The 23,707-nt window shown below is 46.1% G+C and overlaps 1 protein-coding gene across 1 annotated transcript in view; it reads left to right on the top strand.

The window, feature by feature from the left end:
* KCNK9 (potassium two pore domain channel subfamily K member 9) overlaps positions 1-20,345 on the top strand; it is a 100,131-nt gene extending 79,786 nt beyond the window's left edge. The window contains exon 2 of the mRNA XM_032610324.1: positions 18,312-20,345. Within this exon, the coding sequence (XP_032466215.1) occupies positions 18,312-19,153 (842 nt within the window). The 3' untranslated portion in view covers positions 19,154-20,345. The remainder of the gene's footprint in view (positions 1-18,311) is intronic.
* Positions 20,346-23,707: the final 3,362 nt, after the last annotated feature.

Raw genomic sequence — 23,707 nt, 5'->3', positions numbered from 1 at the left:
TCCAAGCGTATATATACCATGTGTGTTTGTATAAAGCATCCATGCTATGTCTGTGTGTTCCATTGATACTTTATGAATATTCTATACGTAGACCTGATATGTGTTGACCCGTTTGCGTTTGCATGCAGTGCCCACCGCGTTGCATCATAAGGAGACCTGGGAAGCAGATCTAGTGGAGAATACACGTGGTGTATCAGCCAGGGTCTTTGCAGGAGGTGGCACTCTCAACTTGAACAGTTAATTAATGGCTATTTATAGTGTGGGAGGGTGGGTAGGTTGCAGGGAAAGCAACGAGGGAAGGTGTGGTAGCCTGGGATGAGCAACTGTGGAGAGCTGTCAGTCAACATGCCTGGGATGTAGCTGCTAGCACTTGTAGGGTTGCTCCATGGCGTGAACCTGCTGGCAGATGTAGCTCATTACCAAGGTCCTCATCTTCCTCCGTTCCTCTGACCTCCTGCTGGGACTGTGCCTTGGATGAACTCAGCTGGACACCAGAGGGCCAAGAACCCCTTGAGGTGGCTTATGCAGACTTAGCCTCCCCAGCGGAGAGCAGGGTGGAGATGGGTGCATCTAGAGGGGGAGTTGAAGACATCCGGTCAGGCCTCTGTCTTCCTGAAAGGCTCTGCAAGTTGGGCAGCTTCTTTCTTGCTGCAGTGGTCCTGTGCCCTGGACCACTGGGGCCCTAGGAGATTTATTCTAGGGCCTGAACTTTGGAACGCCCTGAACTTTGGGGGTGTCCCCGGCCCACACTCTCTTGTGCACGCGTCTTGCTAAGGGATGTCGTTGCTGTAACAGATCAGTGAGATATACTGTGGGGTGTCAAAATGATGGAGTTCTTTCTGTAGTACGATGGGCCGCGGGAGAACTGACACCACCCCGGGACAGGATACACGGGCATACTGCCATCCAGGCCCTGTGAAGGGACACCGCTTCTGATCGTTTTTACTTTACAGGAGGGGGGCCTGAGCACCTGGGTTTGAGCCAGCAAATGCTGTGCTGGTTTCCTCCAGTAAATATATCCCATCCGGAACCGTTAGCTAATTTACCGCCTTATTAAGTTGCCAGCGATCTACTGTCTTCCAGCATCCATCTGGGTTTTATATCAGCCACACAGGTGAGCTATATGGCGATGTCGCGGGATTCCCACCCCTGCACTTTGTATAAATATAAACCCACTTGTTTACCAAGATGCACTTCATTCTTTCCTGAAGACCTGAGTCTCCATCTGGTGCTGTTTCCCTCCAGGCAGAAGAACTTCCTTAGTAATCATGCTGTGCACAGCAGCAGGAAACAAGTTTTTAGTCTGAAAGTGGATTTTGCCTTCATTCTTTTTTTCTTTTTTACATCTTTATTGGAGTATAATTGCTTTACAATGGTGTGTTAGTTTCTGCTTTATAACAAAGTGAATCAGTTATACATATACATATGTTCCCATCTCTCCTCCCTCTTGCGTCTCCCTCCCTCCCACCCTCCCTATCCCACCCCTCTAGGTGGTCACAGACCACCAAGCTGATCTCCCTGTGCTATGCGGCTGCTTCCCACTAGCTATTTTACGTTTGGTAGTGTATACGTGTCCATGCCACTCTCTCATTTTGTCACAGCTTACCCTTCCCCCTCCCCGTATCCTCAAGTCCATTCTCTAGTAGGTCTGTGTCTTTATTCCTGTCTTACCCCTAGGTTCTTCATGACATTTGTTTTTCCTTAAATTCCATATATATGTGTTAGCATACGGTATTTGTCTTTCTCTTTCTGACTGACTTCACTCTGTATGACAGACTCTAGGTCCATCCACCTCATTACAAATAGCTCAATTTTGTTTCTTATTATGGCTGAGTAATATTCCATTGTATATATGTGCCATATCTTTATCCGTTCATCCGATGATGGACACTTAGGTTGTCTCCATCTCCTGGCTATTGTAAATAGGGCTGCAATGAACATTTTGGTACATGATTCTTTTTGAATTATGGTTTTCTCAGGGTATATGCCCAGTAGTGGGATTGCTGGGTCATATGGTAGTTCTATTTGTAGTTTTTTAAGGAACCTCCATACTGTTCTCCACAGTGGCTGTATCAATTTACCTTCCCACCAACAGTGCAAGGGGTTCCCTTTTCTCCACACCCTCTCCAGCATTTATTGTTTCTAGATTTTTTGACGATGGCCATTCTGACTGGTGTGAGACGATATCTCATTGTAGTTTTGATTTGCGTTTCTCTAGTGATTAGTGATGTTGAGCATTCTTTCATGTGTTTGTTGACAGTCTGTATATCTTCTTCGGAGAAGTGTCTATTTAGGTCTTCTGCCCATTTTTGGATGGGGTTGTTTGTTTTTTTGTTATTAAGCTGCATGAGCTGCTTATAAATTTTGGAGATTAATCCTTTGTCAGTTGCTTCATTTGCAAACATTTTCTCCCATTCTGAGGGTTGTCTTTTGGTCTTGTATATGGTTTCCTTTGCTGTGCAAAAGCTTTGACGTTTCATTAGGTCCCATTTGTTTATTTTTGTTTTTATTTCCATTTCTCTAGGAGGTGGGTTAAAAAGGATCTTGCTGTGATTTATGTCATAGAGTGTCCTGCCTATGTTTTCCTCTAAGAGTTTGATAGTTTCTGGCCTTACATTTAGGTCTTTAATCCATTTTGAGCTTATTTTTGTGTATGGCGTTAGGGAGTGATCTAATCTCATACTTTTACATGTACCTGTCCAGTTTTCCCGGCACCACTTATTGAAGAGGCTGTCCTTTCTCCACTGTACATTCCTGCCTCCTTTATCAAAGATAAGGTGACCATATGTGCGTGAGTTTATCTCTGGGCTTTCTGTCCTGTTCCATTGATCTCTCTTTCTGTTTTTGTGCCAGTACCATACTGTCTTGATTACTGTAGCTTCGTAGTATAGTCTGAAGTCAGGAAGCCTGATTCCTCCAGCTCCATTTTTCGTTCTCAAGATTGCTTTGGCTATTCGGGGTCTTTTGAGTTTCCATACAAATTGTGAAATTTTTTGTTCCAGTTCTGTGAAAAGTGCCAGTGGTAGTTTGATAGGGATTGCATTGAATCTGTAGATTGCTTTGGGTAGTAGAGTCATTTTCACAATGTTGATTCTTCCAATCCAAGAACATGGTATATCTCTCCATCTATTTGTATCACCTTTAATTTCTTTCATCAGTGTCTTATAATTTTCTGCATACAGGTCTTTTGTCTCCTTAGGTAGGTTTATTCCTAGATATTTTATTCTTTTTTGTTGCAGTGGTACATGGGAGTGTTTTCTTGATTTCACTTTCAGATTTTTCATCATCAGTGTATAGGAATGCCAGAGATTTCTGTGCATTAATTTTGTATCCTGCTACTTTACCAAATTCATTGATTAGCTCTAGTAGTTTTCTGGTAGCATCTTTAGGATTCTCTATGTATAGTATCATGTCATCTGCAAACAGTGACAGCTTTACTTCTTCTTTTCCGATTTGGATTCGTTTTATTTCCTTTTGTTCTCTGATTGCTGTGACTAGAACTTCCAAAACTATGTTGAATGAGAGTGGTGAGAGTGGGCAACCTTGTCTTGTTCCTGATCTTAGTGGAAATGCTTTCAGTTTTTCACGATTGAAGACGATGTTGGCTGTGGGCTTGTCATATACGGCCTTTATGATGTTGAGGAAAGTTCCCTCTATGCCTACTTTCTGCAGGGTTTTTATCATAAATGGGTGTTGAATTTTGTCGACAGTTGAGATGATCATATGGTTTTTCTCCTTCAATTTTTTTTAATATGGCGTAGCACGTTGATTGATTTGCGTATATTGAAGAATCCTTGCATTCCTGGCATAAACCCTACTTGATCATGGTGTATGATCCGTTTAACGTGCTGTTGGATTCTGTCTGCTAGTATTTTGTTGAGGATTTTTGCATCTATGTTCATCAGTGATATCGGCCTGTAGTTTTCTTTGTGACATCCTTGTCTGGTTTTGGTATCAGGGTGATGGTGGCCTCATAGAATGAGTTTGGGAGTGTTCCTCCCTCTGCTATCTTTTGGAAGAGTTTGAGAAGGATAGGTGTTAGCTCTTCTCTAAATGTTTGATAGAATTCGCCTGTGAAGCCCTCTGGTCCTGGGCTTTTGTTGGATGGAAGATTTTTAATCACAGTTTCAATTTCAGTGCTTGTGACTGGTCTGTTCATATTTTCTATTTCTTCCTGGTTCAGTCTTGGCAGATTGTGCCTTTCTAAGAATTTGTGCATTTCTTCCAGGTTGTCCATTTTATTGGCATAGAGTTGCTTGTAGTAATCTCTCATGATCTTTTGTATTTCTGCAGTGTCAGTTGTTACTTCTCCTTTTTCATTTCTAATTCTATTGATTTGAGTCTTCTCCCTTCTTTTCTTGATGAGTCTGGCTAATGGTTTATCAATTTTGTTTATCTTCTCAAAGAACCAGCTTTTAGTCTTACTGATCTTTGCTATCGTTTCCTTCATTTCTTTTTCATTTATTTCTGATATGATTTTTATGATTTCTTTCCTTCTGCTAACTTTGGGGTTCTTTTGTTCTTCTTTCTCTAATTGCCTTAGGTGCAAGGTTAGGTGGTTTATTCGAGATGTTTCTTGTTTCTTAAGGTAGGATTGTATTGCTATAGACTTCCCTCTTAGAACTGCTTTTGCTGCATCCCATATATTTTGGGTTATCGTGTCTCCATTGTCATTTGTTTCTAATTTCCTCTTTGATTTCTTCAGTGATCACTTCGTTATTAAGTAGTGTATTGTTTAGCCTCCATGTGTTTGTATTTTTTACACATCTTTTCCTGTAATTGATATCTAGTCTCATAGCGTTGTGGTTGGAAAAGATACTTGATACCATTTACCGAGGCTTGATTTGTGACCCAAGATATGATCTATCCTGGAGAATGTTCCATGAGCACTAGAGAAGAATGTGTATTCTGTTGTTTTTGGATGGAGTGTCCTATAAGTATCAATTAAGTCCATCTCGTTTAGTGTATCATTTAAAACTTGTGTTTCCTGATTTATTTTCATTTTGGATGATCTGTCCATTGGTGAAAGTGGGGTGTTAAAGTCCCCTACTATGAGTGTGTTACTGTCCATTTCCCCTTTTATGGCTGTTAGTATTTGCCTTATATATTGAGGTGCTCCTATGTTGGGTGCATAAGTATGTACAATTGTTATATCTTCTTCTTGGATCGATCCCTTGATCATTATGTAGTGTCCTTCTTTGTCTCTTGTAATAGTCTTTATTTTAAAGTCTATTTTGTCTGATATGAGAATTGCTACTCCAGCTTTCTTTTGGCTTCCATTTGCATGATATATCTTTTTGTATCCATTCAGCCAATCTGTGTCTTTTGGGAGTATTTAGTCCATTTACATTTAAGGTAATTATCGATATGTATGTTCCTATTCCCATTTTCTTAATTGTTTTGGGTTCCTTATTGTAGGTCTTTTCCTTCTCTTGTGTTTGTTTCTTGCCTAGAGAAGTTCCTTTAGCAGTTGTTGTAAAGCTGGTTTGGTGGTGCTGAACTCTCTCAGCTTTTGCTTGTCTGTAAAGGTTTTAATTTCTCCATCAAATCTGAATGAGATCCTTGCTGGGTAGAGTAATCTTGGTTGCAGGTTTTTCTCCTTCATCACTTTAAGTCCCTTCTGGCTTTCAGAGTTTCTGCTGAGAGATCAGCTGTTAACCTTATGGGGATTCCCTTGTGTGTTATTTGTTGTTTTTCCCTTGCTGCTTTTAATATGTTTTCTTTGTATTTAGTTTTTGACAGTTTGATTAATATGTGTCTTGGCGTATTTCTCCTTGGATTTATCCTGTATGGGACTCTTTGTGCTTCCTGGACTTGATTATTTCCTTTCCCATATTAGGGAAGTTTTCAACTATAAGTCTTCAAATATTTTCTCAGTTCCTTTCTTTTTCTCTTCTTCTTCTGGAACCCCTATAATTCGAATGTTGGTGCGTTTAATGTTGCCCCAGAGGTCTCTGAGACTGTCCTCAGTTCTTTTCATGCTTTTTTTCTTTATTCTGCTCTGCAGTAGTTATTTCCACTATTTTGTCTTCCAGGTCACTATCCGTTCTTCTGCCTCAGTTATTCTGCTATTGATCCCTTCTAGGGTATTTTTAATTTCATTTATTGTGTTGTTCATCGTTGCTTGTTTCATCTTTAGTTCTTCTAGGTCCTTGTTAAATGTTTCTTGCATTTTGTCTATTCTATTTCCAAGATTTTGGATCATCTTTCCTATCAATCATTCTGAATTCTTTTTCAGGTAGACTGCCTATTTCCTCTTCATTTGTTAGGTCTGGTGGGTTTGTATCTTGCTCCTTCATCTGCTGTGTGTTTTTCTGTCTTCTCATTTTGCTTATCTTTCTGTGTTTGGGGTCTCCTTTTTGCAGGCTGCAGGTTCGTAGTTCCCGTTGTTTTTGGTGTCCGCCCCCAGTGGGTAAGGTTGGTTCAGTGGGTTGTGTAGGCTTCCTGGTGGAGGGAACTGGTGTCTGTGTTCTGGTGGATGAGGCTGGATCTTGTCTTTCTGGTGGGCAGGTCCACGTCTGGTGGTGTATTTTCGGTGTCTGTAGACTTATGATTTTGGGCAGCCTCTCTGCTAATGGGTGGGGTTGTGTTCCTGTCTTGCTAGTTGTTTGGCATAGGGTGTCCAGCACTGTAGCTTGCTGGTCGTTGAGTGAAGCTGGGTGCTGGTGTTGAGATGGAGATCTCTGGGAGATTTTCGCCGTTTGGTATTACGTGGAGCTGGGAGGTCTCTTGTGGACCAGTGTCCTGAAGTTGGCTCTCCCACCTCGGAGGCACAGCACTGACTCCTGGCTGCAGCACCAAGAGCCTTTCATCCACACGGTCTCAAAGTCCACCTCCTTAATTTGGGATGATTCGTTGTCTATTCATGTATTCCACAGGTGCAGGGTACATCAAGTTGATTATGGAGCTTTAATCCACTGCTCCTGAGGCTGCTGGGAGAGATTTCCCTTTCTCTGTTCGCACAGCTCCTGGGGCTCAGCTTTGGAGTTGGCCCCGCCTCTGCGTGTAGGTCACCGGAGGGTGTCTGTTCTTCACTCAGACAGGAGGGGGTTAAAGGAGCCGCTGATTCGGCAGCTCTGGCTCACTCAGGCCAGGGGGAGGGAGGGGCACGGAGTGCGGGGCGAGCCTGCGGCGGCAGAGGCCGGCGTGACGTTGCACCAGCCTGAGGCCCACCGTGCGTGCGTTCTCCCGGGGAAGTTGTCCCTGGATCCCGGGACCCGGGCAGTGGCGGGCTGCACAGGCTCCCGTGACGGGAGGTGTGGAGAGTGACCTGTGCTCACACACAGGCTTCTTGGTGGCAGCAACAGCAGCCTTAGCGTCTCATGCCCGTCTCTGGGGTCCGTGCTTTTAGCTGTGGCTCGCCCCCGTCTCTGGAGCTCCTTTAAGCGGCGCTCTTAATCCCCTCTCCTCACGCACCAGGAAACAAAGAGGGAAGAAAAAGTCTCTTGCCTCTTCGGCAGGTCCAGACTTTTCCCTGGACTCCCTCCCGGCTAGCCGCGGCGCACTCACCCCCTGCAGGCTGTGTTCACGCTGCCAGCCCCAGTCCTCTCCCTGCGCTCCGACCGAAGCCCGAGCCTCAGCTCCCAGCCCCGCCCGCCCCGGCGGGCGAGCAGACAAGCCTCTCGGGCTGGTGAGTGCCGGTCGGCACCGATCCTCTGTGCGGGAATCTCTCCGCTTTGCCCTCCGCACCCCTGTGGCTGTGCTCTCCTCCGCGGCCCCGAAGCTGCCCCCTCCGCCACCCGTAGTCTCCGCCTGTGAAGGGCCTTCCTAGTGTGTGGAAACCTTTCCTCCTTCACGGCTCCCTCCCACTGGTGCAGGTCCCGTCCCTATCCTTTTGTCTCTCTTTATTCTTTTTTCTTTTGCCCTACCCAGGTACGTGGGGGGTTTCTTGCCTTTTGGGAGGTCTGAGGTCTTCTGCCAGCGTTCAGTAGGTGTTCTGTAGGAGTTGTTCCACGTGTAGATGTATTTGTGGTGTATCTGTGGGGAGGAAGGTGATCTCCGCGTCTTACTCTTCCGCCATCTTCCCGGAAGTCTCCTATTTGTAGTTTTTTAAGGAACCTCCATACTGTTCTCCATAGTGGCTGAACCAATTCACATTCCCACCAGTGAAAGAGTGTTCCCTTTTCTCCACACCCTCTCCAGCATTTATTGTTTATAGATTTCTTTTTTTTTTTTTTTTTTTTTTTTTAAAAATCTTTATTGGGGTATAATTGCTTTACAATGGTGTGTTAGTTTCTGCTTTACAACAAAGTGAATCAGCTATACATATACATATGTTCCCATATGTCTTCACTCTTGCGTCTCCCTCCCTCCCACTCTCCCCATCCCACCCTTCCAGGCTGTCCCAAAGCACCGAGCTAATATCCCTGTGCCTTGCGGCTGCTTCCCCCCAGCTATCTACCTTACTACGTTTGTTAGTGTGTATATGTCCATGACTCTCTCTCGCCCTGTCAAAACTCACCCTTCCCCCTCCCCATATCCTTAAGTCCGTTCTCCAGTAGGTCTGCGTCTTTATTCCTATCTTACCCCTAGGTTCTTCATGACATTTTTTTCCCTTAAATTCCATATATATGTGTTAGCATACGGTATTTGTCTTTTTCTTTCTGACTTACTTCACTCTGTATGACAGATTCTAGGTCTATCCATCTCATTACAAATAGCTCAATTTCATTTCTTTTTAAGGCTGAGTAATATTCCATTGTGTATATGTGCCACATCTTCTTTATCCATTCATCCAATGATGGGCGCTTAGGTTGTTTCCATGTCCTGGCTATTGTAAATAGAGCTGCAATGAACATTTTGGTACATGACTCTCTTTGAATTTTGGTTTTCTCAGGGTATATTCCAAGTAGTGGGATTGCTGGGTCATATGGTAATTCTATTTGTAGTTTTTTAAGGAACCTCCATACTGTTCTCCACAGTGGCTGAACCAATTCACATTCCCACCAGCAGTGCAAGAGTGTCCCCTTTTCTCCACACCCTCTCCAGCATTTATTGTTTCTTGATTTTTTGATGATGGCCATTCTGACTGGTGTGAGATGATATCTCATTGTAGTTTTGATTTGCATTTCTCTAATGATTAATGATGTTGAGCATTCTTTCATGTGTTTGTTGGCAGTCTGTATATCTTCTTTGGAGAAATGTCTATTTAGGTCTTCTGCCCATTTTTGGATGGGGTTGTTTGTTTTTTTGTTATTGAGCTGCATGAGCTGCTTGTAAATTTTGGAGATTAATCCTTTGTCAGTTGCTTCATTTGCAAATGTTTTCTCCCATTCTGAGGGTTGTCTTTTGGTCTTGGTTATGGTTTCCTTTGCTGTGCAAAAGCTTTGAAGTTTCATTAGGTCCCATTTGTTTATTTTTGTTTTTATTTCCATTACTCTAGGAGGTGGGTCAGAAAGGATCTTGCTGTGATTTATGTCATAGAGTGTTCTTCCTATGTTTGTTTTCTTCTAAGAGTTTGATAGTTTCTGGCCTTACATTTAGGTCTTTAATCCATTTTGAGCTTATTTTTGTGTATGGTGTTAGGGAGTGATCTAATCTCATACTTTTACATGTACCTGTCCAGTTTTCCCAGCACCATTTATTGAAGAGGCTGTCCTTTCTCCACTGTACATTTCCTGCCTCCTTTATCAAAGATAAGGTGTCCATATGTGCGTGGGTTTATCTCTGGGCTTTCTATCCTGTTCCACTGATCTATCTTTCTGTTTTTGTGCCAGTACCATACTGTCTTGATTACTGTTGCTTTGTAATATAGTCTGAAGTCAGGGAGCCTGATTCCTCCAGCTCCTTTTTTCGTTCTAAAGATTGCTTTGGCTATTCGGGGTCTTTTGTGTTTCCATACAAATTGCGAAATTTTTTGTTCTAGTTCTGTGAAAAATGCCAGTGGTAGTTTGATAGGGATTGCATTGAATCTGTAGATTGCTTTGGGTAGTAGAGTCATTTTCACAATGTTGATTCTTCCCATCCAAGAACATGGTATATCTCTCCATCTATTTGTATCATCTTTAATTTCTTTCATCAGTGTCTTATAATTTTCTGCATACAGGTCTTTCGTATCCTTAGGTAGGTTTATTCCTAGATATTTTATTCTTTTTGTTGCAATGGTAAATGGGAGTGTTTTCTTGATTTCACTTTCAGATTTTTCATCATTAGTATATAGGAATGCCAGAGATTTCTGTGCATTAATTTTGTATCCTGCTACTTTACCAAATTCATTGATTAGCTCTAGTAGTTTTCTGGTAGCATCTTTAGGATTCTCTATGTATAGTATCATGTCATCTGCAAACAGTGACAGCTTTACTTCTTCTTTTCCGATTTGGATTCCTTTTCTTCTCTGATTGCTGTGGCTAAAACTTCCAAAACTATGTTGAATAAGAGTGGTGAGAGTGGGCAACCTTGTCTTGTTCCTGATCTTAGTGGAAATGCTTTCAGTTTTTCACCATTGAGGATGATGTTTGCTGTGGGCTTGTCATATATGGCTTTTATTATGTTTAGGAAAGTTCCCTCTATACCTACTTTCTGGAGGGTTTTTATCATAAATGGGTGTTGAATTTTGTCGAAAGCTTTCTCTGCATCTATTGAGATGATCATATGGTTTTTCTCCTTCAATTTGTTAATATGGTTTATCACATTGATAGATTTGCGTATATTGAAGAATCCTTGCATTCCTGGAATAAACCCCACTTGATCATGGTGTATGATCCTTTTAATGTGCTGTTGGATTCTGTTTGCTAGTATTTTGTTGAGGATTTTTGCATCTATGTTCATCAGTGATATTGGCCTGTAGTTTTCTTTCTTTGTGACATCCTTGTCTGGTTTTGGTATCAAGGTGATGGTGGCTTCGTAGAAGGAATTTGGGAGTGTTCCTCCCTCTGCTATATTTTGGAAGAGTTTGAGAAGGATAGGTGTTAGCTCTTCTCTAAACGTTTGATAGAATTCACCTGTGAAGCCATCTGGTCCTGGGCTTTTGTTTGTTGGAAGGTTTTTAATCACAGTTTCAATTTCAGTGCTTGTGATTGGTCTGTTCATATTTTCTATTTCTTCCTGATTCAGTCTTGGCAGGTTGTGCATTTCTAAGAATTTGTCCATTTCTTCCAGATTGTCCATTTTATTGGCATAGAGTTGCTTGTAGTAATCTCTCATGATTTTTTTTATTTCTGCAGTGTCAGTTGTTACTTCTCCTTTTTCATTTCTAATTCTATTGATTTGAGTCTTCTCCCTTTTTTTCTTGATGAGTCTGGCTAGTGGTTTATCTATTTTGTTTATCTTCTCAAAGAACCAGCTTTTAGTTTTATTGATCTTTGCTATTGTTTCCTTCATTTCTTTTTCATTTATTTCTGATCTGATTTTTATGATTTCTTTCCTTCTGCTAGCTTTGGGGTTTTTTTGTTCTTCTTTCTCTAATTGCTTGAGGTGCAAGGTTAGGTTGTTTATTTGAGATGTTTCCTGCTTCTTAAGGTGGGCTTGTATTGCTATAAACTTCCCCCTTAGAACTGCTTTTGCTGCATCCCATAGGTTTTGGGTCGTTGTGTCTCCATTGTCATTTGTTTCTAGGTATTTTTTTATTTCCTCTTTGATTTCTTCAGTGATCACTTCATTATTAAGTAGTGTATTGTTTAGCCTCCATGTGTTTGTACTTTTTACAGATCTTTTCCTGTAATTGATATCTAGTCTCATGGCGTTGTGGTCGGAAAAGATACTTGATACAATTTCAGTTTTCTTAAATTTACCAAGGCTTGATTTGTGACCCAAGATATGATCTATCCTGGAGAATGTTCCATGAGCACTTGAGAAAAATGTGTATTCTGTTGTTTTTGGATGGAGTGTCCTATAAATATCAATTAAGTCCATCTTGTTTAATGTATCATTTAAAGCTTGTGTTTCCTTATTTATTTTCATTTTGGATGATCTGTCCATGGGTGAAAGTGGGGTGTTAAAGTCCCCTACTATGAATGTGTTACTGTTGATCTCCCCTTTTATGGTTGTTAGTATTTGACTTATGTATTGAGGTGCTCCTATGTTGGGTGCATAAATATTTACAATTGTTATATCTTCTTCTTGGATCGATCCCTTGATCATTATGTAGTGTCCTTCTTTGTCCCTTTTAATAGTCCTTATTTTAAAGTCTATTTTGTCTGATATGAGAATTGCTACTCCAGCTTTCTTTTGGTTTCCATTTGCATGGAATATCTTTTTCCATCCCCTTACTTTCAGTCTGTATGTGTCTCTAGTTCTGAAGTGGGTCTCTTGTAGACAGCATATATAAGGGTCTTGTTTTTGTATCCATTCAGCCAATCTGTGTCTTTTGGTGGGAGCATTTAGTCCATTTACATTTAAGGTAATTATTGATATGTATGTTCCTATTTCCATTTTATATATTGTTTTGGGTTCGCTACTATAGGTCATTTCCTTCTCTTGTGTTTCGTGTCTAGAGAAGTTCCTTTAGCATTTGTTGTAAAGCTGGTTTGGTGGTGCTGAACTCTCTCAGCTTTTGCTTGTCTGTAAAGGTTTTAATTTCTCCACAAATGTGAATGAGATCCTTGCTGGGTAGAGTAGTCTTGGTTTCAGGCTATTCTCCTTCATCACTTTCAGTATGTCCTGCCACTCCCTTCTGGCTTGTAGGGTTTCTGCTGAGAGATCCGCTGTTAACCTTATGGGGATTCCCTTGTGTGTTATTTGTTGTTTTTCCCTTGCTGCTTTTAATATGCTTTCTTTGTATTTAATTTTTGACAGTTTGATTAATATGTGTCTTGGCGTGTTTCTCCTTGTATTTATCCTGTATGGGACCCTCTGTGCTTCCTGGACTTGATTAACTATTTCCTTTCCCATATTAGGGAAGTTTTCAACTATAATCTCTTCAAATATTTTCTCAGTCCCTTTCTTTCTTTCTTCTTCTTCTGGAACCCCTATAATTCGAATGTTGGTGCGTTTCATGTTGTCCCAGAGGTCTCTGAGACTGTCCTCAGTTCTTTTCATTCTTTTTTCTTTATTCTGCTCTGCAGTAGTTATTTCCACTACTTTATCTTCCAGGTCACTTATCCATTCTTCTGCCTCAGTTATTCTGCTATTGATCCTATCTAGAGTGATTTTAATTTCATTTATTGCATTGTTCATCGTTGCTTGTTTCATCTTTAGTTCTTGTAGGTCCTTGTTAACTGTTTCTTGCATTTTGTCCATTCTACTTCCAAGATTTCGGATCATCCTTACTATCATTATTCTGAATTCTTTTTCAGGTAGATTGCCTATTTCCTCTTCATTTGTTAGGTCTGGTGGGTTTTTATCTTGCTCCTTCATCTGCTGTGTGTTTTTCTGTCTTCTCATTTTGCTTATCTTACTGTGTTTGGGGTCTCCTTTTTGCAGGCTGCAGGTTCGTAGTTCCCGTTGTTTTTGATGTCTGTCTCCAGTGGCTAAGGTTGTTTCAGTGGGTTGTGTAGGCTTCCTGGTGGAGGGGACTAGTGCCTGTGTTGTGCTGGATGAGGCTGGATCTTGTCTCTCTAGTGGGCAGGTTCACGTCTGGTGGTGTGTTTTGGGGTGTCTGTGGCCTTATTATGATTTTAGGCAGCCTCTCTGCTAATGGGTGGGGTTGTGTTCCTGTTTTGCTAGTTGTTTGGCATAGGTTGTCCAGCACTGTGGCTTGCTGGTCGTTGAGTGAAGCTGGGTGCTGGTGTTAAGATGGAGGTCTCTGGGATATTTCCACCGTTTAATATTATGTGGAGCTGGGAGGTCTCTTGTTGACCAGTGTCCTGAAGTTGGCTCTCCTACCTCAGAGGCAGAGCCCTGACTCCTGGCTGGAGCACCAAGAGCCTTTCATCCACACAGCTCAGAATAAAAGGGAGAAAAAGTAGGGAGAATTAGTAGAAGTATGAGTAAAGAAAGAGGGAAAGGAGGAAAGGAAGGAAGGAAGAAAGAAGCAAAGAAGGAAAGAAAGGAGGGAGGGAGGGAGGGAGGGAGGAAGGAAGGAAGGAGGGAAAGAAGGAAAAAAAGACAGAAAGAAAGATGATACAGTAAAAATAAAATAAAGTATAATATAGTTATTGAATTAAAAAATATTTAGAAAAAAAAAAAAGGGACGGATAGAACCTTAGGACAAATGTTGGAAGCAAAGCTATACAGAGAAAATCTTACACAGAAGCATACACATACACCTTCACAAAAAGAGGTAAAGGGGGAAAAATCATAAATCCTGCTCCCTGAGACCACCTCCTCAATTTGGGGTGATTCGTTGTCTAAAGGAGGGAGGGAAGGAAGGAAAGAAAGAAAGAACGAAGGTAAAGTATAATAAAGTTATTACAATTAAACTTAATTATTAAGAAAAAGAATTTTTAAAAAAAAGTCATGGACGGATAGAGCCCTAGGACAAATGGTGGAAGCTAGAGTATACAGACTAGATGTCACACAGGAGCATACACGTACACATTCACAAAAAGAGGAAAAGGGAAAAAAAATCATAGATCTCGCTCCTAAATTCCACCTCTTCAATTTGGGATCATTCCTTGTCTATTCAGGTATTCCACAGATGCAGGGTATATCAAGTTGATTGTGGAGCTTTAATCCGCTGCTTCTGTGGCTGCTGGGAGAGATTTCCCTTTCTCTTCTTTGTTCTCACAGCTCACAGGAGCTCAGCTTTGGATTTGGCCCTGCCTCTGCGTGTAGGTCGCTGGAGGGCGTCTGTTTTTTCGCTCAGACAGGACGGGGTTAAAGGAGCCGCTGATTCGGGGCCTCCGGCTCACTCAGGCCGGGGGTTGGGGGATGGGGGAAGGAGGGGCACTGCGTGCGGGGCCGGCCTGCGGCGGCAGAGGCAGCGTGACGTTGCGGCAGAGGCCGGCGTGACGTTGCACCAGCCTGAGGCCCGCCGTGCGCTGTCCCGGGGAAGTTGTCCCTGGATCCCGGGAACCTGGCAGTGGCGGGCTGCACAGGCTCCGCGGAAGAGGGGTGTGGAGAGTGACCTGTGCTCGCACACAGGCCCCTTGGTGGCGGCAGCAGCAGCCTTAGCGTCTCCCGCCCGTCTCTGGGGTCCGCGGTTTTAGCCGCGGCTCGCGCCCGTCTCTGGGGTTTGCGCTTTCAGCCGCGGCTTGCGCCCGTCTCGGGGGCTTGCGCCCTCAGCCGCGGCTCGCGCCCGTCTCTGGGGTTTGTGCTTTCAGCCGCGGCTCGCGCCCGTCTCGGGGGCTCGCGCCCTCAGCCGCGGCTCGCGCCCGTCTCTGGGGTTCGCGCTTTTAGCCGCGGCTCGCGCCCGTCTCTGGAGTTCCTTTAAGCAGCGCTCTTAGACCCCTCTCCTCGCGCACCAGGAGACAAAGAGGGAAGAAAAAGTCTCTTGCCTCTTCGGCCGGTGCAGGCTTTTCCCCGAACTCCCTCCCGGCTAGTCGTGGTGCACTAACCCCTTCAGGCTATGTTCAAGCCGCCAACCCCAGTCCTCTCCCTGAGCTCCGTCCAAAACCAAAACCCGAGCCTCAGCTCGCAGCCCCGCCCGCCCCGGCGGGTGAGCAGACAAGCCACTCGGGCTGGTGAGTGCCGGTCGGCACCGATCGTCTGTGCAGGAATCTCCCCGCTTTGCCCTCCGCACCCGTCGCTGTGCACTACTCCGCGGTCCCGAAACTCCCCCCTCTGCCTCCCGCAGTCTCCGCCCGCGGAGGGGCTTCCTAGTGTGTGGAAACTTTTCCTCCTTCACAGCTCCCTCCCGCTGGTGCAGGTGCCGTCCTTATTCTTTTGTCTCTGTTTTTTCTTTTGCCCTACCCAGTTACGTGGGGAGTTTCTTGCCTTTTGGGAGGTCTGAGGTCTTCTGCCAGCCTTCAGTAGGAGTTCTGTAGGAGTTGTTCCACGTGTGGATGTATTTCTGGTGTATCCGTGGGGAGGAAGGCGATCTCCGCGTCTTACTCTTCCGCCATCTTCAAGGTCCCCCTAGATTTCTTGATGAGGGCCATTCTGGCTGGTGTGAGATGATATCTCATTGTAGTTTTGATTTTTGCCTTCATTCTTAAAGAATACTTTCCCTGGATAGACAGTTCTGGGTTACAGTCTTTTTAAAAAGCTCTTTAAGGATGTTACCCACTGTTTCCTGGCCCCTGTTGTTTATGATTGGAAGTAAGTGCTGTTCAAATCGTTGTTTTCCTGTATGTGATACACGGTTTCTCTCTGGTGGTTTCAAGATCTTCCCTCTCTGGTGTTCAGCAGCTTGACTCCGATGTGTGGTTTTCGTTGTATTTATCTTGCTTGAGGCTTACCGAGTTTCTTGAAGCTGTAAATTTGTCTTCCACCAAATTTGGTTAATTTTGGTTATTATTTCTTCAATTTTTTGTCTCATTCTTTCTTCTAGGACACCTGGTGACACTGTCCTACACGTCTCTGAGGCTTTTAAACTTTATTCATTTCTGATCTTTATTCGTCCCTTCAGGTTGGATCATTTCCATTGATATGCCTGTTGTTCTCTCCTCCTTGCTGTTTCACTGTTCTGTCCTTTCTGGCCCAACTCCAACGTTGACCTGCCATTTCTCCTCTTTCGTAAGACTGTGGCGTTGCTGAGGGGTCAGAGCTCTGCACTGGCTCAGTGGGACTGAGGGCCAGAGAGGATACACACGTGTGATGTCATCTCTGCCGTGAAAGTGTGGCCCCCGGGGCAGGCAGGACGTGGCACAAGCTCACGCCAGGGGAAAGGCGGGCAGGCTCAACGGAAGTGATGAGTCCCTGGGAGAGAGGCCCGGGCTAGGGCAGTCAGTTGTCTTCCTGGGGGACGCAGTGGGCGGGGTGCAGGTCCCTCCTGTGTCCTAGGCCCTGGGCTCTCTGACCTCAGCGGACCTGCACAACATCCCCACCTCAAAATTATCCTCCCCCCACGTAACAGATCGGGAGAGGTTGTCTGGGGCCTAAGGTAGCGCAGCCGGTTAAATGACCATGAGCGTGTGGCTTGGGGAGCACCAGGGAAGCCTTCTGTGACGGGGCAGGGTTTGAGACGTCGGAAGGCCGTGCGCCTCCTCCAAGTGCCCAGTCCAAATACCGCCCATGACCCTGGTATTTTTCTGGGCAGGATTGGTCCCGGAACTTGAACTAGTCTTAGACCCTGTCCTGGCTCTGACACGATCACTGCCCAGCCGGGTGACGCCGGCAGGTAACTCACCTTTCCAGCACCCCTGTCCGCATTTGAATGTGAGGAAATACAGGCTCGGTCTTGCATAGTTGATGCAGGGGACCAACGAAGTGATGGTCCGTGCAGCTGCGTGAAGAGTTTCAAAAGCACTTACACACGAGGTCGCTGAGGATTGTTCGTTCCCTCCATTCTGACGAGGCCACGTTCACACAGTGGCATCAGTTTATTCCGGCCTTACGTTAAAGCGGTATCTTACGTGCTCGGTGTTTCTCTAGGTGTGAGGATACAGCAGGGGACAAAACAGGTAAAAAATCTTTGCCCTCGTGGTGTTGATGCTCCACCCCGCAGTGACCTCTCTCAATTCAAGATGTCTGCTTTTAAAAAAGCCTCATTTGGGGGATTGGAACCCAGAGTTTTCAGCCACCAACTCTGAAGAAACCAAGCTACCCTGCTATTAAGTAACTGACTCGGTTTCCTTGCCAGTGGTGTCAGATGCATCACGCCTGTTTTATAGGGTCGTCACGAGGGTAGAAGGAGGTGATGTATGACAAGGAGTCCACACGGACTGGCTGTGGGCACGGGGAGCCTGGGGCAGAAGGCAAGTTGATTTGCTCCATGCCGAGCTTTCCGGCACCACCGTTGAGAACGTGGAAACCGGGGTTCTTTCTCCCCTTCCCCAGCACACGCAGAAAGGACTCTAGGGAATCCATCATCCCCTCCGTGCACCCCTCTTACCTTCCGTGGTGTCCCCACCTCCATCTCCCAGCGGGGGAGGTGCCGGGATCCACACCTCCTTGGCTGTCTGCCCACCTGTCTGCTCGACCTGGCCTTGGACCGCGCATGTATCTAAGAATAGAATCGTGGTGGTCAAAAACAAGAACCACCACCGAAAAACCCAGTTAGCCTTCTCTGAGTCCTCACTCTTAATGTTGATCCGTGCTGGGTTATTGAATTTTCTCCCTTGGGCTGGCTACTTTTGGAGTTTTCTGCAAAATGTTACGAGTGAATATGCTGCTTTTCTTTGAGAAAACTGTGTTACTGGAAGAACAGTGCAATGACCCCCAAGCTCCTCTTGTGACCAAATGCCCCAGACCTCCCCCCCGCCCCCCGCCAAACTTCAAAGGCTCGCTCTTCACTGATCCTTCCCTGTTCTTCGCCCCACCCCCACACCCACCCCGAACCCCAGGAGACCCCAGCTGACTCCGTCTCCCTGTCCTCTCACCTCCTCCCGCAGGTTACGGGCACGCTGCTCCGGGCACGGACGCGGGCAAGGCCTTCTGCATGTTCTACGCGGTGCTGGGCATCCCGCTGACGCTGGTCATGTTCCAGAGCCTGGGCGAGCGGATGAACACGTTCGTGCGCTACCTGCTGAAGCGCATCAAGAGGTGCTGTGGCATGCGCAACACGGAGGTGTCCATGGAGAACATGGTGACCGTGGGCTTCTTCTCCTGCATGGGGACGCTGTGCATCGGGGCGGCCGCCTTCTCCCAGTGCGAGGAGTGGAGCTTCTTCCACGCCTACTACTACTGCTTCATCACGTTGACTACCATTGGCTTTGGGGACTACGTGGCCCTGCAGACCAAGGGCGCCCTGCAGAGGAAGCCGCTCTACGTGGCCTTTAGCTTTATGTATATCCTGGTGGGGCTGACGGTCATAGGGGCCTTCCTCAACCTGGTGGTCCTCAGGTTCCTGACCATGAACAGCGAGGACGAGCGGCGGGACGCCGAGGAGCGGGCGTCCCTCGCCGGCAACCGCAACAGCATGGCCATCCACATCCCCGAGGAGGCGCGGCAGGGCCGGCCCCGGTACAAGGCGGACGCGGCGGACCTGCAGTCCGTGTGCTCCTGCACCTGCTACCGCCCGCAGGAATACGGTGGCCGCTCGGCGGCACAGCAGAACTCCTTCAGCGCCAAGCTCGCCCCCCAGTACTTCCACCCCATCTCTTACAAGATCGAGGAGATCTCACCAAGCACATTAAAAAACAGCCTCTTCCCGTCCCCTATCAGCTCCGTTTCTCCCGGGTTACACAGCTTTACCGACAACCACAGGCTGACGAGACGGCGGAAGTCCATCTAGGGTCTGGGGAGGGAAACACAAACAGAAGTCATTTGTCACAGCTGACGTTAAGTCTCATTGGCCCACCTTGTCTTATTTATTGATTATGGTTATATCCTTTATTGTTATGGTTACTGTCATCATTTTTTCTTTCTCTCCTTCCCTCTTTCTTGGTTTCGTTTCTTCCCCACCTTCCCAGCGAGACAGAGCAGGCCAAAGGGAAAAAAGGAAAGGCCCGTCTTCCTGTGAAACTCGCGTCTGAGCATGAAGCATGGATTTCTTCCTTCTTCCCAGCAAAGTATGCCTTACATTTCTCCCCAGCCCGCCCCACCTCTGGGGTGGCTTTCCCAGGACAGGTGTGAGACCCAGACAAGGAGACAGAGCCCAGAGGATACCTGACCCAAAGTTGCACACGCGGCTGAGAGCCTCGAGTGCCCACCCACAGTGGTGTCTCTGACCCAACTCCTTTCTCTTTTCCTCCCCAAGCAGTGGGTGGCCGAATGCGTGTGGTCTGAGTGTGTGTGAATGAGTGCACACACCAGTGTGCTTCTGATGCGACAAAATGGAAAGTATCAGGTATTCATCCTTCTTTTCCGTCACACAATTCTGTTAATAGCCTGCTTTCGGCCGCTTCCAGACAAAACGGGAAAACAAACAAAACCCACGAGGTTTCTGATTTATCATCTTGCCAAATCATGCATGTTCCACAAGCAATCTTTATCCCAGATACGTCATGACCACATTTTTGAAGCGCTAGATTCTAAATTATATTAACTTCTTTTTAGGGGGTGGGTGGGCAAGCCGACACGGATCATTTTAGCTTGCCAGTTCAAAAATTTTTTAAACAAGCATGCACTTTGTTAAACTGGTATGCGTTATCAACACAAGAAAACAAAACTAGCAATGGAATAATCAAAAGCCAATAATATTAATTTATTAGAGACGTTTTTAATTTTACCACCTCTAGTTCCAACAATTTTCCATGTAACTGGACGTGTTGGGGGAAACTGGAAAATCGTTGCAGCCACAGAGTGTTTTATTCTCTTATCTGTGTGATGACGATTTGTGTAGCATCTACCTACATGAATAAGAATCACAGTTCAGGATGCTTGGATGAGAACGGGTATTGCTAAGTGGATGTGGTTTCTTTTCCTAATGAAAAACGACAGGGCATTCCTCATTTTAAAGAATATATATAATGTATTTTAAGAAAGATTGTCTCTAACTGCATTTGATTTGTAAATAAGGGAATGTTGATGTTGGTCTCAGGAAGAGTTTGGAGGCAAGGAGCTGCGTCTTGGCCTGCTGGGAACTTGTCAGTCTCAGGGGGTGATTTTTTTTCTGAATAATGGAGAAATTCCTCCCCACTCTCGATAGGGGATGACCCCAAAGGGAAGGCCTGCTAACATCCTGGTGGCGGGCGGGGGGGCTATAGAACATAGCACATTGGAGGCCCTTTCCACAACAGGAATAAAGCAAAGTCTCACCTCCAGATTCACGGGGGGACCTTCATTTCCCTCATCACTGTCTCGGCCATTTCTAAAAATCAGCCATCCTCACTTCCCTTTTTCAAATTCTTCCAGCTCTTGGACAGCAATGTGCTTTGGCTGGGCTGCTCAGGAGCAGGTAATCTTTGATCTATAAAAGAGAGAGAGGCACTGAGAGGGTGAGTGATTTGCTCAACGTCAGAGAGCTGGTCTTTGCTAGAACTGAGACATTAGTCTCAGTCTGGACCCCGAAAGTGTCCAAGGAGGTGACCCCACCACATTATGGCACCCTCATTCAGCCCTCAGATGAGGGAACCTGCATCTCTTTCTCCACAGGTAAGTGTACCAGGCTTTTAGAGTCAGTTAGAGGTACACGGGTCCAACCCTTCACTCAGAACTGGTCCCCTCACCAGTGTACAGTGATCATAAAGTGACCTACTTCTGCTTGAATGCTTCCAGTGACAGGGAGCTCCTCCTTTCGCAGGGAAGTTTAGAAAACATCCCATAATCTCTCTTTCCACAGAGCTGGCTCTTCTTTGTAGGATTAAGGAGGGTAAGATGAAGTCTTTCCTGTTTGCGGGATGACCACCAACTTAAGTGTCTGAAGCAACTTGGAATTTCTCTTGGTTCCATATCCTAGCCCCCCACCCCACCCCCTGCCCTTTGCTACCAGCTCAGCCCCTGAAGGACACGTACCAAGTCTTCTGTTCCAAAGGTAAACATCCTTGTTTATGCTCAGAGCGTTCGGGGGTGGAGGGGGACCTCGGTTCGCTTCCCTTGTGATGTCCTTCTTTTTCTCAGATGGTCGAGCTCTTCCCTACCACGCTGTCTGGCCCAGGAGTCCTCTAGGTGCATCCAGTGAGGTGCTCTGATGGGGGCGCTGAGTCAGGAGTTCTCCAGGGTTCTCGTCTCTTGATAAAGCAGGCCTGGGGCATATCCACCTAGAGCTTGCCCCCCCCGCCCCACCATCAGCATTGGAATCCTCAAAAGCCAAGGGAAAGCTTAGTCTGAGTCACCTCGCTGAGGTCCCTCATCTTCAGGAAAGGAAATCAAGGTCCAGAAAGGCTGGACACGAATCTGAGGCCCCACAGCCAGAACTTAGGTCTTCCCACTTGTTTATCCTGCTGCTTCGTCACTGCTGTCACACCCTCCAAACAGTCCTTGTTGCTGGACTTTTCAGCATCTCGGACCCAGGTCTCTCTTCCCCCCCTCACAGCTGATGATTTCTTTCTTTCAGCCCAGGTTTCCCACACCTTTCTTCCAGTTGACCACACCCACTCAGGGAGGGGGAAGAAATCTCACCAGGTTGTTTGAATTTGGGCCCCAACTTCCGTTAGAATGAGCTGAAGAAGAGCCACGTTCCACCAGCATCCCAGGAGGTTGGCCTGCCACGTGGTCCCTGGTGGGGGTCTAGAAATCAACATGCCACATAGACACTCAAAGAGATTTTGGACTCTCACTTGAATGCTTTCCAACTAGGAGATCTCAATCCATCCCCTCCATCAAAGACAAAAGGAAGGTAAGCAGTGGTACCGATTAGCCCAGCAGCTCTGAGTGCCATGCTTTCTAGAGACCATCCCATCTTGATCTTTATGACATCCATCCTGGGTGGAAGGTGCTGTCATGCCATTGGTCTACTAGATTCTTTACATAGGAGTGAACCAACCTGTTTGGCCTTTGAGATACCCAGTTAGCCCCAGAGCTGGGATCGGAGCACTTCTTTCCATCCACACCACTCTGTTCTGAAACTCAGGCGGCAGCCTCTTAAACACAGCAGGCCGCCTGGTGCCCTAAATTTAAATACTGTCTCTGAAGCATCTGTTGTGCTCTACTATGCACCACCAATTGGGAGGAGGGTACCTGCACTTTGGAATGATCACAGCAGATCACTTGCAGCCCAGGAATCCCCACTGGGTCCCTAATCCTTCCAGCAGAGGAAGCAGATGGATGCAGACTGCTGCCCAGGAGGCCTGGCTTTGCAGGTGCTCGTCAAAACCCATCTGTAGGAAAGGGTGAGTTGACCGCTTAATCTCGGTGCACCGTCGTCTGGTCTCTGCACACGGTGCCTCGGTTGGGAGAATATCTGGATGGTGACTTGGAAACCTGCAGATAAGCCCAGGCAGGTCATCTTTCTCTGCCTCCAGATCTTCTGAAAGCCTCGATTCCTAGTGATTCCTGGTCACTAGCGGTTTGAAGCTGGAGGGAAGAATGGTTTGGAGGCATTCGTTGTGCACACTGAGTTTGGAGGGGTAGGTGAGAGAGGTAAAAATGATTAAAGAAGGAAAACCACCCATCGCTGAGGTTTTCGGCCCTATTTCTTTATGTAAACTTCTTAAATAATAGGCCCTAATTAGGGTACCCGTTAAGGGCATCCACAGAGGCGTGGGGTCTGAGGCCTGTGCCGGACTATGTCCGTTCTCTTGGTGGGACGGGCGGTATCATCTGTCCAACACTCCAATGAATTGTATCTTCACCCTGGAAGGGGTGGGATGTGGGGTCTGTCACATGCAGGCCTGCTGCCTGGGAGTGGCTGACGTGTGTTTCTTACAGAGTCATGGTTTGTGTGGGACCCCGGAAGGATCCCGGGCAAGGAAAGTTTGGCAGGACGGGGAGCCGGTTCTCACCTCCAGCTTCACTGGGCTCCTGGAAATCCGTTCCCCTCCCTGGGCCTCTGTAGCTTCCTCATCCACACAATGGGCCAGTTTGGGCTGACTTTGTGAGCATTTAGCACAAAATCAATTTGACTGATGAAGACATTTGGCCTGATGTTCTGGTCCCTGGGCACATCTGAGGGTTGAGCCACAACATTGAAAACCCAAAATCATTTCGTTTGGCAGCATCCTGGGAGCTGGGAAGATGGCGAGTGAGTAGGCAGAGGCATCAAGAAGGGTGGTCATCGTGCAAACCAAGGCCCCGTGCGTGCTGGGTTCCCCAAGGCCCTGGGCATACGTCCATTTTATGTGGTTATTTCTTGAGCACACCTTAGTAGAGGTTGCTGTTTTGGGGGAGGCGTGGGGAGGGAAACCTATTACCATGATTTCTCCCTATCGCCCCAACTTTCTGTTGTGAAAATTCCAGATTTACAGAA

Source organism: Phocoena sinus, chromosome 17 (assembly GCF_008692025.1).
Source record: "Phocoena sinus isolate mPhoSin1 chromosome 17, mPhoSin1.pri, whole genome shotgun sequence".
Classification (NCBI taxonomy): domain Eukaryota; kingdom Metazoa; phylum Chordata; class Mammalia; order Artiodactyla; family Phocoenidae; genus Phocoena; species Phocoena sinus.
The sequence above is the reverse complement of the archived record's forward strand: the minus strand, read 5'-3'. Positions and strand labels throughout refer to the sequence as shown.